The 15,199-nt window shown below is 40.2% G+C and overlaps 1 protein-coding gene across 1 annotated transcript in view; it reads left to right on the forward strand.

Moving 5' to 3' along the window:
* The first annotated feature begins 919 nt into the window (after positions 1-919).
* The window catches only part of LOC146552738 (ubiquitin carboxyl-terminal hydrolase 37-like), a 49,455-nt gene continuing 35,175 nt past the window's right edge, over positions 920-15,199 (forward strand). The window contains exon 1 of the mRNA XM_085255043.1: positions 920-970. Within this exon, the coding sequence (XP_085111169.1) occupies positions 920-970 (51 nt within the window). The remainder of the gene's footprint in view (positions 971-15,199) is intronic.

Consider the following 15,199-nt stretch of genomic DNA (forward strand, 5'->3'; position numbering starts at 1 on the left):
AGGCTTTCATTAATCATTACGCAAGGTGAGAGGGTCATCTGGCCGTTCGCCCTGCATGGAGTTCCCATGGAAGTGGCTTTTCCGAGCAGCAGGGGTTTTGTGTGACACAGGTGAAGATTCCACAGCAATCTTCAGGCTGGAATAATGCTAACGCACACTAGTCACAATAGCGCTTCAGTTTATTTTGCTTGCTGTCGAACTGTCTATTGTTAGCCAACTATTTACATTTGATTTATTCAAATGTCTTCCTCCCCTTTTCTACCAATGGCTCCGCTTAAAATTGAAGGAAGATTGTTATGAAAATGAAAAGGTTGCACACAGATTTACGTCAGACCTCCTGGCAAACCCACTGATTCTGTTCAAACTGAACTGGTTTCATAGGTTTTTGCTGTGACAGCCTTGAGAAGGACTTTTTTCTCTATTATTTTGTTGTTGTTGTTGTTGTTGTTCTCCATTTTATGAGGAAACAGAACTTAAAAAAACAAACCAGAACAAATTAAACAAGAAATATCTGCAAGACTAGATAAAATTTCCATTCTGGCCCAACTCTGCAGCTGCTGATTGAAAACTTTTCGTGAGGCACTAATCACTGAAGCCAGCTGTTGTAGGTGTACTGGGAAAAAACGCTTGGGCATCGATGACACATATTTAAAATAAATAAATAAATACTGCCACCAGCCCACTATTATAATTGCTGCCGTAGGTGGCAACCTCTTACTCTGTGCTCGTCTTTCTTTGACAGCGATAATGTTTGTGACGTGATTGTGTCTGCCTCCGAGCTAACAAATGAAACGGGGCAGAGGTCAAATTTTAAACAAAAGGGAAATACAGAAAAAGCTACAGAGAACAAACGGGCAGTGCATAATCACCCTTCACTCCCACACCATCTCCATATGCAGAGGGAAGCTGCATGATAAACATGATCGCCTGCTGGTTAATGAAGACCCTTGCTGGGATAGATGCAGGCTTGGTAAGGGTAATGAATGAGATGAAGTAAAATTGAACCTGTAGTGGCATCGTTCCAGGTTTAAACTTAGCAATATTGTTCAGCGCACATACTTATGTGTGCATGGGTGCAATGATAGAAACAGATTTTTGGGGAGGGGGGCCGTCTTCCCAGTTTGAAGGTTTTTAAACCCACCTGAGAATGAAGCCGATGAAAAACGTACCAAAAAATGACACAAGCTGTGCAGATGAGAGTAGAAGCATTCTCCATTGCGCACATTATTTTAGCGAAGTGTTTGGTTCCTGCTGTGAACACAAATTGCAGACCAGCATATTTAGAAGGATACAGTGGATTTAGCTGCTCAGCTGTACCTGTTATATCAATAAGTGCCTGAGATAATATCACAAAATGTTACACAAAGAAGGTTATGATGTGATTTTTTTTTTTCTGTCAGTGACACTGCAGCACACAAATTGCAGTGGATTTTGTGTTTTGTTTTTTTTAATCCATCTTAAGGGTACACTTTCCTGAACGTTTCTCTTTTAATATTTGTAAGAGCCAACACTTGCGGACAGTTATCATTGTATTTGTACTCTGTTTGATATGCCTTCAAACATACTGCAGCAGGATGTGTTTTAAAGTATCTCAAAACAAATGGAAGTTATTAGATGCTGATGTGCAATTGTTGTGTTTGTTGTTGTTGGGTTTTTTTTTCAGAAAACTTTTACATGATCTATTAAGAAATGTATGCAGCCACTTCTTCCTGTACATATCAAATTTAGAATAAAACAGAAGGCTGTTCCATCCTGTTTCCAACCTCGCCTTGCCTCTGTCTCGCTCCCCCTCCCCAGCTTTTCTTCCCAGCCCCGACTCTGAACCCTGATCAGACGTGTCGCCAATTAACCACGAGGGACTCTGCAGTCAGATGTCAAACCTGTCAGGGCTGCTTGCTGATGTCTTTTTCAGAAAGACAAACTGAGAGAGTTTGATGGATAAAGAGGAGATAACATGATGAAATCATTAATTCCCGTGGGGGGAAATGGTGTAGCAGTTGATGTACAAACATAACTGAAACAAACATTTGGCTAGTGGGTAACGGCGCTGTCTCCCCCCGTGTAACCGACCTGGTGAATACAATGAGATAATCTCCCAAAACACCACCGTGTTTCCTGTTATTAAGTCCAACCTTATTCCCACTGTGACTCACAGGGGACCTGTTGAGCAGCTCCCTGCTACTGTTTTTGTTCTTCAGGCCAAAGGTGACATCCTAACTAAATACAATTAATGCTGCTTAAGACAACAGCCTGCATGTGTTAAGAGAAACTAAGATATAGGTACACAGGAAAAAGAGCTGGAAGCAGTTTGATCCCTCTACCTCATCCTGCGCTTTTAACATTCACAGCAGTCGTTCTTTTTACTGGGTTAATAGCATGACATTAAGAAGGAATTATACATGTCATGTGTAACAATGCCACGATCACAGTGAGACAACAGAAGGGATTTTGTGTGCTTATTTCTGCTTTGAAATTTTGAGTCACAGACTGTCGATGATAACCTTCAGACCACATCCTTTAAGGTTCACTGAGGAAGCTCGCATGAATACCCGGCCATTCACGCTTGCATTTATGAGGGCATTTGGCACTGACAAGTGTGGATTTACAAGAACACAGGATGCCGTTTCAGCTGTCTCATTCCACATTGGTATTCAAATACAGCTGAAATATGGAACATGCACAGCCCTCCCAGGGTTTACTGCAGTGCACTGAGACCCAGTCAGAACTAACAGGTGCTTTCAGGCTTCAGCTCATACCTTGTAGGCTGGATACTTAGGCTCATATACTGTTGTTGGATATTGTGGTTTCCTTTATCCAGGGATGGAATTTGGTTCAAAACCATAAATGTTTTAAAAAAAGGCATTGTGTACATCCCATTGGGAATAGGGAAGAAGGTCATATCATTGGGAAACACATGTAATTTAATGCAAATGTTGGAAAATTCCAGTGTTGCAGTAGACTAAAAGTAGACTAGCTCGATAAAGTAGAATATGACACAAAAAAACATCTCCATAAAGTAAAATTTCTCTAAAAAAAAATGGTTCAATAGAATAAAATGAAAAAATAAAGTTGCTTAAGTAAAAAACTTACATAAACATAAGAAGATGAACAATAAAAATGTCTCTAGAAAGTAAAAAAGCTCAGAAAAATTAATACGGTACTAGCAAAACCAGGGATTTATTCTAAACTGTTTCGCTGACCCTTAAAAATGCATCCCTTTAGAGCCCTGGGGACCAAAAATGGTCCCGCCCCAAAAGTGCAATAAAAAGATTATATATTCATATTTTTTTCCACTTTAAATTGGTCAGTCTTTTAAAACTACTTCTCCCTGAAATATTCATATAAAGTTTTAATTATATTTTCATTGTTTTAACCCTTTAAATCCCAATTTTATTACATGAGCGCCCTGTTTTTTTAGCCCCAAAAAACAAAAAACTAAATATTTTCCAAAAAAAACATTTGAAGTAATATTTGTTTGTTATTATAATTAGGCCTTTAGATGGAGCAAAGATTGGCACCAACAGTCATTTCGATCGCCTTTTATTTTTTTTGCAGGAGCGCATTTCATAAAATGCACACACTATCGGTCCTAATCGACCACGCCCAAAAAAGTGCTATAAAAAATTTATATATTAATATTTTATTCCACTTTAAATTAGCCAATCTTTTAGACCTACTTCTCCTTGAAATATTCATGTCAAGTTTTAATTACATTTCGCGGATTTTAACCCTTTATATCCCGGTTTCGTCACATGAGCGCACTGCTTTTTTGCCCCAAAAACATAAAACTTGAATATTTTCCAAAAAAAACATTTGAGGTAATATTCAATTGTTATTATAATTAGGCCTTTAGATGGACTAAAGATTGGCACCAAAAGTCATTTCGATCGCCTTTTATTTATTTTTTTCAGGACCAGAAAATGGTCTCCAGGCGGCAAATGCTCCTCCTCTAGGCCGAAATAAGTGCATGTTGCCGGGGTAAGTCGCGACGATCACCGGGGCACGATCACCGGGGACTGCTTTTTCCAGCCCACACGTCCGATACCACGTGACAACAAATACGTCATTTCCTGTTGACTAAAAAAAAAAAGCACCCTCTAACGGTCCTAGGGACCGAAAAATGGTCCCGCCCGATCAGCGGGCGAAGCCGCCTGCTGCACGCCGGAAATGAGGCTTCGTTTCCCGCAGGTCTATCCAAGCAGCCCGCTGTTTTCCAGCAGGGATCAAATGTGGAGCAAGGGCGCCACCCGGTGGACAAATAAAAAAATTACAACTCTAAGGCTCATAGACCAAAACGAGACGGAGACATGAGTAATCACCAAGACATTAACGGTAATAATTCTGCAGTGAAAAATAGCGTTTATAATGGAAGTCAATGGGCCAAAAATGGTCCCCAGGGCTCTAAGAGGATGTGTATTGTTAGCTTAGCCACTGAAGCTAATTTAAGGAAGTCAGACTTGAATTTTGAAATGAAATTATGCCAAACTTTTTTTTAGAGAATTTGGCTATATTCCATTCAACACAGTGCAAATGGCTTGTAACTGAAAAACTAAAATGTACAAAAATGGTCCCAGGGCCAAAGAAGGGTTAAGTTCACTTTCACATTCATATTTTAGCCACTTGTGCTTATCCGGGTGATCGGGGGGCCGTCCCAGCTACCATAGGGCAGGAGTCAAACCGGGCTGCATGCTGCCCAATAGTGGGGGTTTTTTCAGAGTACGTATTACTTGTTGACTTGTTTGAAGCCTTTAGATCTCCATGCATTTAGTTTAACTCAGTGACTTGCAACTATGGCCCAATATTTCTTCCCACACAGCTGCAATCCTCAGAATGGGGCAACACATTATAACATAAACAGCATGCTATCAGTGACCAAATGTTGTTTTTCTTGGGCATAATAATAATAATAATCAATGAAACAATCAGTCCTTAATGTGTTTTGGCCAAATGTCGAGAATGTCCATGGACGAGTTCCAGTAATTAAGGAGTTATTTCTCTTGGCTGTGCAAAACAGAACTACACTCTCTGTTTGCCATTAATAATTCCAGTACGTGCGGCTCTACCACCTTGCTGAAAGGCTCTCCAAAAATCCTTTTTGGGAAGAAAAGCTCTGATCTCTTCCCAACAACCCCCCCCCCCCGTCTTAAAGGTGATCGTCTTCGTGTAACCTTCATCTGCTTCAGTTCTCAGCCAAAAGCTGCATAATGAGTTCCAAAAACATCTCTGAAATATGGAAATGGCACTTCTCCACTGCAAGAATTAACCTCAATTAAATCATATCTCTATTAACCATAAACATCAGGCTAATGTGTTTCACATAAAAGCTTTCATCACTGTATTCTACTCATAACAGTTTGCCAGATTTTTAAAAAATGCCAGTGGAAAATTTTAAATAGTCCAAACGAGTGCTGGCACTACTTTGCATTTACAAATATTTAACACAAAAATGGCTACATGCACACATATCTTTAAGAATCCTGCTTGCGTGGAACCTACAGTTGGCTGATAGTCTGTAAATGAATACAAATTTGCATTCAGAGAATCTCAGAGAAATTGGAAAACTAAATTTAGTTTATAATGCATGATGAAGTGAGGGACTATACAGTAAATGTATTTCCTGTACATATATGAACATTTGCCAAGCAAGTTTCCACATTGCTGATAAAGCCTCTTAATGCCGTCTCAATCTATACGTACTTCACAGCATTCCAGAGCTTTAAATCCAGTATCTGTGCAGACATCTGTACACTGATGCACGTGCTTCACATCAGCCAGCAATAGTTGGCTTTCCACAGTTGAACGACTAATAGCAACAGAGTAAGCTCATCCAGCTGAGACCATGTCTGAGTCTACAGTGTTCAAACACCGGAAGCATCCAAAAAAAAGAGGAAGGAAACTCCGATCTCACTTCCCAATAGAGACAAAAACTCTGCACTACAGGTCTAAAGTTTAAGAAAAAAAAAGTTGCTGGTTAATTATTCTAGTTGCTTATTCTGTTTTTAATTGAAGTAATAATTGGTTTTCAAAATGTAATCGCAAGTCTGTTTATAAAAAGGGATTCTTTCATTTTTACCTTTTTCCCCTCATTCACTGTGTCTGCTTATCAATCATGCAATTAATTTGTTTTCTGCTGTTTATGTTTTCCATTTTCTGATTGTCTTACGTTAATTAGATTAAGTTTATGTATTGGTTGGTCAGGGCAATCAGAAACTGATTGTTTTGCTAGATGTTTTTTTCTTGAGTTTTTTCATGAATTATATAAATGCAAATGTAATTAATCTGTTCATAATTGTTTTGTTTTTCTTTTTTACTTCTGGGAATATTAACAAATTAATTGTTTAAATTGATGTAATAGTGAAAAGACTTTGGGTTCTACAGTTTGCGCGTGCAGCGCCTTTTGGGAGCAAATAAACTGCACCCTTAGTTATTTCTCATTTTCCTTTAGCAGCATTACAACATTTTGATGCACTCCGCATCAACCCCGGAGCATTGTCACGGATCATTTTAACCACCACCCTTTCTGTCAACACCGAGCCAAAACAAGAAGCTGCTAAACCTTTTGTTTTACAGCCATCCGTGCACCGTGATGCCATTAACAAAGCCTATCATTTTGTTTAATGTCATACTCACCTTGTGTAGGGGGCAGCCAAGCCATTTAGCTCCTGGGAGGTCGGGTAAAGGCCTATTCAGAGGTGACACCTGTTTTTGCTCTTTTTTCCCCCCCTCCTTCCGCCATAATGTTTAGGAAGGATCGCTCGTAGATGATGCCATCCTTCTGGAATTTGGGCAGGAAGCTGGAGAAGTCGCAAAAGAAGGGCAAGACATGAGAGCGTAAATCAAGATGGGGGACAGAGGAAACTAACTGAGGAAGTTCTCCAGATTTAACATCCTCTCCATTTGTCAGACATCTGGAAGCAGGGTGTGAAGTTTTGACCCTCATAAAACTAAACGGACGCAATAACTCCAGCATCGTTGACATGTAACAAATATTATAAATGAGTAACAAATGTTAGTGTTTACTACTGTAAATCTGCAGAATTTGTTCATTTGAGGAAAAGAAAGGCTTTAAAAAATTGAATGTATTTGTCATTGTCCTGAGATGAGATGTTTATCACATAAAGTGCAAGTCTCTCTCAAAAGGTTGACTCTGTTCATCTGGACGTAACGTTTTCGTCACTCATCCAAGTGACTTCTTCAGTCTCAGCTGACTGCAGGTTTCCCCAACCTTATAAACAGTACATTTGCATAATGATGCAAATGTACTGTTGATGCATAGTTTCAACAATGGGCTGGGAGATCAGTTCCTTGATCATTAATATGCAAATACTCATGACCACTGATCAACAACCATTAATCAGCAACCACTGATCAATAGCCATTTACAGAGAGTTGGGGAATGGCTGCAATCACAGCATTGTAAGATGGTGGAAAATGTACCCTCAGGCCCCCTCCTTGATTCAGAGGTGGTCTTTCCCTTTTAACGTAAATGGCCTCCTTGACTCCGCACTCAAACCAGCGTTCCTCCCTGTCCAGGATGTTTACATCCTCATCACTGAAAGAGTGTCCACTGGCCTGTAGGTGTAAATAGACTGCAGAGTCCTGGCCTGACAGAAGAGCTATCTCGTCAGGCCAGGACAATAGTTGTTGATCAATGGTCATGGGAATTTGTATATTAATAATAATCAAGGAATTGACCTCCCAGCCCATTGTTCATTCAGTGGTGCTGGTTTCAGTCATTATGCAAATGTACTGTTTATAAGGTCGGGGAAACCTGCAGTCAGCTGAGAGTGAAGAAGTCACTTGGATGAGTGACGAAACGTTTCTCCTACTGAAAACGTTACGTCCGGATGAACAGAGTCAACCTTGTGGGATTTACTTACCTGGATGATCAAGCATGCATCAAGACAAAGTGCAAGACTGTTTTAATTGTTATTAGTTGTTGTTATTCCATTGGTAACTTCCATAATTTTCCCTCAACCTTTTATCCGTGGTGTATAAATTGCATTTTAAAAAGATCCTTCCATCCATTTTCTTTGATTTATCCAAATTAGCGGTGCGGGGCTGCCGAAGTCTGTCCCAGCTGTCAAAAGGGGAAAGGCGGGATAAACCCTGGACAAGTTACAAGTCTAATGCAAGGCTAACACAGAAAGACTAAGAACCATTCACACATGTGACTGATCTTAGTTCTTGTTATTTTGCTTGTACTTTTCCCTCATGCTTTTATAAATGCATTTTAAAAAATGTTCTTGTCGTTTGGCTAGTTTCAGCTGTTTTCTAACTCAAACATCAAGGTTCTCGTGAAACCTGTTTGTTGAGAAAAGAAAACCTTTATTTATTATTGGGAACTTCACTGGTGGAGATTTGAGAATTTGAAGAGAAACCAAACAAATATCACAGAAAACTTTGGATTTTCAAGTCCCAAATAATAAATACAAGTTAGTACCAACACAGAGAAAATGTAACAGGCCCAGAGGAAACATTGCAATGCTAATTAAGTCTGTAAATCAGCAAACACAGACATGGACCTCCATCAAGCATCACCAGCACAGATTGGGAAGAACTAGCAGCCTCAAATCCTACGAGCATGGACTCCGACAGGATTCTGTCCAACTTCCCGCTGTCAAATGCTCCATGAAATGGCTCTAACACACCCAGCTCTCTTCTGCTTTGCCCTGCTTAGCCATGAAACCCCCTTCCCGGATTTCATGCCTCTGTAGCTGGACATTGAGCTGTCTGATGCTGGCGGGTTCCCAAGTTTGCCTCCGAGAGGATGAGCGGCTCTTATCTCTGCAATATCCTGCAGAGACTCTGATCTGATAGGCATAGCCTGTATGTGAGTCACATAAATGTTAGGCTCTCAGTTCTAGCAAGGCCACAAAATACTAATAAGACTGCCAAGTATCACAAAACAACTATTAACTGTATATATATATATATAAGGAATCATAAATGGTCTCCAATGAAAAAAACTTTTTATCAAAAAATAATTAATCTTATTTTTTGTCAACAATTTTTGTTTGAGTCATTTTTGAGAAAAAGCTGGTAAAATCTCCTTTTTTTCCCCCCTTCACCTGGTAAATATCAGCCCATTCTTGTTTCCAGAGCATGAAATACTCATTTGGCATCACTGCTGTCACTAACCATGTGTTGCATATGGACCCCTTCGGCGTCGCGTTTTATTTGCGCCTGGGTTCAATTTTCAACATGCAAGATTAATAGTGCCTTAAGTGAACCAAAACCCACAAACTCTGACCAAACAAAGTATTTTTTTCTGCACCTAAACCAAAGCAGAGTATGAAAACAAGGTGCAAAACACAAAGTCCCCAATCAGCACACGCAGCCGCCGGCGTGCTTGGGGTCTGTGGTCATGTTCTTTGTTCCTCTTTAAAAGAGGCCCATATCCTGACATTTAATAACACCACAGCTGGGACTTCAAGACACAAAAGAATAGAAAACTTTTGCAATTGTCTTTTACTTTTAATTGATAATAATACACAATTGCTTTTTATTAGGTACATGGTTTATGTGTGTGTGTGTGTGTGTGTGTGTGTGTGTGTGTGTGTGTGTGTGTGTGTGTGTGTGTGGAGGATGTAGCCTGTTCACAATCAGTTAAGAATCACCGCCTGCTGAATCTTTAAAATGTGAAAGATGTTATCTGCTTTATTTTATTTTCAGTCCACAGGTGGATCAGGTGAGTATTTACTATTTAAAAGAAAGTCGTGTTTGTTTCCTTGAAGCAAATTTAACAGTGTGATTTGTGATTACATCGAGCATAAGAGGCCTGCTTTCCATTTTCTTGCACTAACATTAACTAAGCTCATGTGGCCCGTGTGAACAATTCGAAGGCTTGCTCAATGATTCCTGAGTGCAGATGGATAGATAATGATGTTGTTGGTTCAGGCCTCGTGAAATGAATTACTTTGTGTTTTTGTAATTACGACACACGATTGATGATCGCCTGGATTTGATTTTATCTTGTTAATCACAGAGGACAAAAAAGTTGAGTTGTCATTTTTCTTCCTGGCATTTGTGCAAAGAAACTTATGAGACCTTAACGTTTCTCAGTACCTGGCAGAGATTTCCTTCCCCAGCTCACCTGTTACTTATTTGTCCTTTTGTGGGAAAATGCACTTTCACTTTGGTTCTGTCATTATTTCGCTCTCTGATTCCACCTCCATCTGATATTGGGCGTTAACCACGGTTCTATGCTTGACTGACAACTCGACTTTCACTTCTCTGCCCGTCTCCTATCTGCAAAGGCCTTTGACCTTGAATTTTTGCCACGGTGCTGCTCCATTGCCTTAAACTCTCCTGCTGTTTCCTGTCCTAATTTTCAGTTTGCTGTAAGGAGGTACAAAAATATTGCAAATGAAGGAAACGACCTCAGGGTTGGAGCCACAGTTTTATTAGAGAGAGGCAAGAGTACGATGAACCGTGGAACCAGATGTTGTGTGATCGCAGGGTTGAGGAGATGAGTGGAGGGGAAAGTACCGCCACCTGTGGAGGGAGGTGCTGCTGTTGGTGACCATCTGGTGAAAGTGCCGAAAGACCAAAATCAACGAGTTGCTCTTCAAAATTCTCTCACTTCAAACTGCTACTTTTCAGACCCTATCAGTTAGAAAAGGGATGGAAACTGAAAACCAGTTCCAACCAGAAGTGATACTAAACTGTCCACTGTTGGAATGATGTTATTGTTGTCATGCTTCTAGTGGCCTAATACAAACCTTTCTATTTACCCTGTATTGACAGCATGTTCACGTTTCCCTCAGGAATCAATAAGTAAATCGATTAAAGAGTCAAATCTGTAAGAAGAATTAATAAAAGCATTTGGTTACCAATAAAATCTTACAAGTATACCCCTAATGAAGACATTATTATGTTGTTAAATGGGCTTAATATTTTTCATTATTCTTGCAGATCCCATCTCTAGTTAAAAACAAACAAAGAACAACTCTTTTTCGCTACATCCCCTTTTTTGAACATATGTTAAAAAACAAAGCCTCCAGTAAATATTGGTATGTGTTGACAGGATGTGGGAGTTTAATTTTAGAGAGCATAGAAATGTTTCTAAAAAGGTACCTGCGTGTTCACTGGTCCATGTTCAGCGCTTTCGCTTTGCACACATCTTATTATTTCCTCTCTTCCTCCCACCTGCTGATCTGAGTTGCTGATAAAAGAAGACTGCCTGATGATTCATCATTTTTCCCCCCACCCCTCCAACCTGCTTCTGTTCATCCCAGCTTTTTATTTCCAGGGAAGGAGCGACAAGACGGGGAATGCCTTTATCCTTTTTTTTTTAAGTTTAATGTCAGAAGCCGCAGTGTGGCACTCACTGTCAGCGAGCCTCCTCTTACAGGTTCATATTCCTCCTCCTTTGCTGCAATAGACTTGTGTGTCAACTCCAAGCAGAGTGTGATTAATTCCGAGCCACCGGACAAGGTGTCGTCCTCTCTCTTCGTCCCATCGCTCATCTGATACTAGTAGATGTTAATCACTTCTCCCTGTGACCCTGCAGATGGTCCACTCTGGTTAAAGACACACAAACCCCATCAGAACACGGGCAACTGGTTCTGCTTCCTTTGTCTTATTGATAATGGGACGTGTAGATGTGGCGGGTTGATGAGAAGTGAGTCCTGTGATGGTGCCAGTAAGGATGAAGATTAATGGCTCCACCAGGCCTCTGTCTCCTGTTTAATAATGCTTATTTATCACTGTCACCACACACCGATGGCGTGCACCGGGCAAACCGTACACAACAATAAGCTAAATGTGCGCATAATTCCAAGCTCACATGCCTCTCAAAAGATTGAGAGGTTCTTTTTTTCCCACTTCATGTTCACCACCAACACTTTAGGCAGGAGTGTTGGAGGAACCCAGCATGCAGAGTCACCGACTGCGTGTGCTTATGAAAGTCTCTCCTCTCGCTGCATTGATCCAGGTTTGTGTAGTTTTGCATACAATTGCGCAAAACACTGCAATCACAGGGGCTTGTGGAGCACGTGTAAACATCTTTTATGTGATTTGAAAATGCTGCACAACAACATGCCTCACAGACGAGATGAAAGGAGGCGAGAAATGAAGAGAAAGAAGTGAAAGAGGAAAAATAAGGGACCTCTGGCCTTCTACTGCTGCGCGAATGAAAGCCATTTTGTCTTCTGTGTTTCTGCTCAGCTCCTTTCTCTCTCTTCCTCTGTGTGAGTGTGAGTGTGTGTGTGTGTGTGTTGCCCTCTTTTTCTCTGTGCTTCCACTTTTCGTCCACAGGCATTTCTCTCCCTAATGGAAAATAAAGACTAGAGAGTGACCAAGATGGGGGCTCCAAATGAAAAACACGGGGTCGGTAGCCTGAGGCCAAGGCCTGTCCATCTAGGCCCCAAAACCTGAAAAGCTCAGCTCTCTTCTTTGCTGCACATGCTTTCAGAATATAGATAGATTCAGAAAATAGATATGTACACAACAATGTATGCATATGAAACTGGACGATTTTGGGGACTTTTCTTGGCTTTTGGCAGGAGTCTTTTTTTCAATTTTTTAATTCTATATCTAAGGTGAGCTCTAACCCACTTTAATATCTGATGGAGGCTTTGCAGATCTTGGTGTATCATCTCTTGAGTACTCTTGTGGGACCATCTCTTGTCATTTTATCTCATGAAATAGGAGCTTGTTTTTCCTTTCAGTGTGCCACTGTTGTTTTTGCCACTGTGGAAAAAGAGGAGCTGATAAGATTACCGTGGATCCACTGAGTTTTCAATCAATAGAATTGCACATTGTTGTAAAAACGTTGTGCTGCAGACTTGGCAGCATGCTGCTCCGGGTATCCACAGCAAATCTGCAGACTTATAATAGCTGAGATACAATGTGTATGACCTGTCGTGTGTTTCATAAGTAAATTGCAGAAAGCCATGTTGTTCTTTTTGTGGTCCAGGAGGACAACCTCCCCCACCCCCAAATCCGAGCTCTATATAACGTGTTTTCAGATAAGATGCCTCTGATTAAAGCGGCGTTATCTGCAGAGATTGCTACCCAATTGAATTACATTCAGTCTCTTCATCCATCCATACATTTTATTCTGTACATCTTTCTCCATCCGGCCTCTAGTGTTTTCACAGACTGCCCTTCAACATTGACTGGTTCTCCCAACACAGCGTCATTGTCCAGATTTGGCCACAAGTCATGGCATGTAATGGCTGAGAGGGTTAGTCTGCGCTTAGCCCACACATCCAGCTTATCTCAGACTGCAGAGACGGAATGAAACAAAAGTCTAAATAAAGCTTTTGGCGCTATCAGGACTGTGGCTAACGATTGTCCCCTACGAATAAACGCTTTCCCAGATAGCTTTTTCAATCACTGTGTTTAAGCTACAACAGGGCTGTACTCTTGTAACTCCACTGATGGAATTTTGCCTCAAGAATAGACTCCAGTTTGTACCCTCAAGCAAAACTGTTGGACTAAAGGCTTTTTCCTCACCGGGGTAAACAGGGGCTGGACTTGAAATGCAAAAGTCTGGATAAATCTGCCTTTGTACTGTCAGCTCAGAGTAAGAAATCTTAGTTATTTGGCAGCGATATGTTCCAAAGCTCACAACAGTACTTCTGCACATGTATCCAGCTGCCAGCAGGTGATCCATGTATACGTTTTTTTTCCTGTCCCTGTCCACTGATTTTTTATTTTGTTTTGTTTTTGTGCTATTATCATGCGATTTGTCACATTCTAGCTAAAAAGCAAGGTGATGCTCTACTCTCTGAAGGAAGATCTTCAACACTGGCCAACTCAACTGAACTCATGCAACGAGGCTGAAAGCTTTGCTCCAAAGCACCTTCAAATTATAATATCATCATATAATGGAATCCTGTACAAAAACCAATACAGTTATGGTCAAAAGTCTACACACACTCATTTTGAGTAATTTTAAGCTTTTAATGATTTCTTTGAAATGTTATTTTTCAAGGGTGGAATGAATGGACACCAAACATCTGTAATGACTAAAAATAAAACAGGAATCTGAAGCACAAATTGGAAATTATTTTAGATTTTCTCTAATCTACACAGACTACACACATGCTTACTTATATACATACACGCTTGCATCAATCTTTGTGTGTCTTTTAACTTCAAAAGGCCAAGGCCAATTAACTTCCAATTAGAGATCATGATTGATTTGTTTAGCAATGGTACAGTCCAAGGGACTGTCCAAATCTAAGAAGGAGAATTTCAGATTTATACAAGTTGGGAAGGTCTCTTGAAGCCATTTCTAGACAACAGAAGATTCCAAAATCATCAGTAAGTTATTCAGATATGTCACCATTACGCCAAGGTCTGGAAGAAGATTCAGAGTGTCATTCTTAAAGCAAAATAAATTGGCTAGGATTTTCAAGAACAGCCCAGGAAGCACTAAGGCTCAAGCCTGCTATGAACAGGAAAATGCTAGAACATCACCGCCACTGTCTACAGTGAAGCAAGTTTTACATCGCCATGGACTGAGAGGGTGGTGACCAAGGAAGAAGCCCTACGCCAAAGTCGATACATAAGATAAGATAAGATAAAACTTTATTAATCCCTCGGGTGGGTTCCTCTGGGAAATTCGGTTTCCAAAAGCACAGCACCGACAGAAGTTACAGAGTTACAGAATATTATATATATATATATACACACACATATATATATATATAAATACAGAGACATATATAAATAAAATATACGAAGGGGATAAATAGAATAAATATGAATAAAAATAAAAATACAAGTGAATTGCACATTTCAAGTATTGAGGTCTATTGAAGTGAAGAGGCACTACAGCTTAGTTGTTCCCCCCTCCTTTGTCCTCCTGTTTCCCCTCCCTCTCCCCTCCAGAGAGGAGTTAAACAGTCTGATGGCGTGTGGGACAAAGGAGTTCATTTAAGCTTGACTGGTTTGGTCAGTTGAGATGGAGCTAACTGGCCACAATGACATGGTGCTGTTGAAGGTGTTGATTAATTTTACCAATTCTCCCCAAAAAAGTGCTCAAATATTCAGCCAGAATTACACTATAAGCTTGCTGATAGCTACCTAAAGTGTCTGGTTGATTTGCAGCTGCTAAGCAACATTAATAAACATACACAAAGTATGCAACTCAAAATAACCGTTGAAAAATCTGTATATAAATCTTTAAAAAATAAAACATGCACAAGAGCATCTGCATGTTAGACAAGACATTTAAAGAAAA

This window comes from Mchenga conophoros, linkage group LG18 (genome assembly GCF_057382185.1).
Source record: "Mchenga conophoros isolate Kocher_MC1m ecotype Shallow Benthic linkage group LG18, M_conophoros_male_GT1.1, whole genome shotgun sequence".
Classification (NCBI taxonomy): domain Eukaryota; kingdom Metazoa; phylum Chordata; class Actinopteri; order Cichliformes; family Cichlidae; genus Mchenga; species Mchenga conophoros.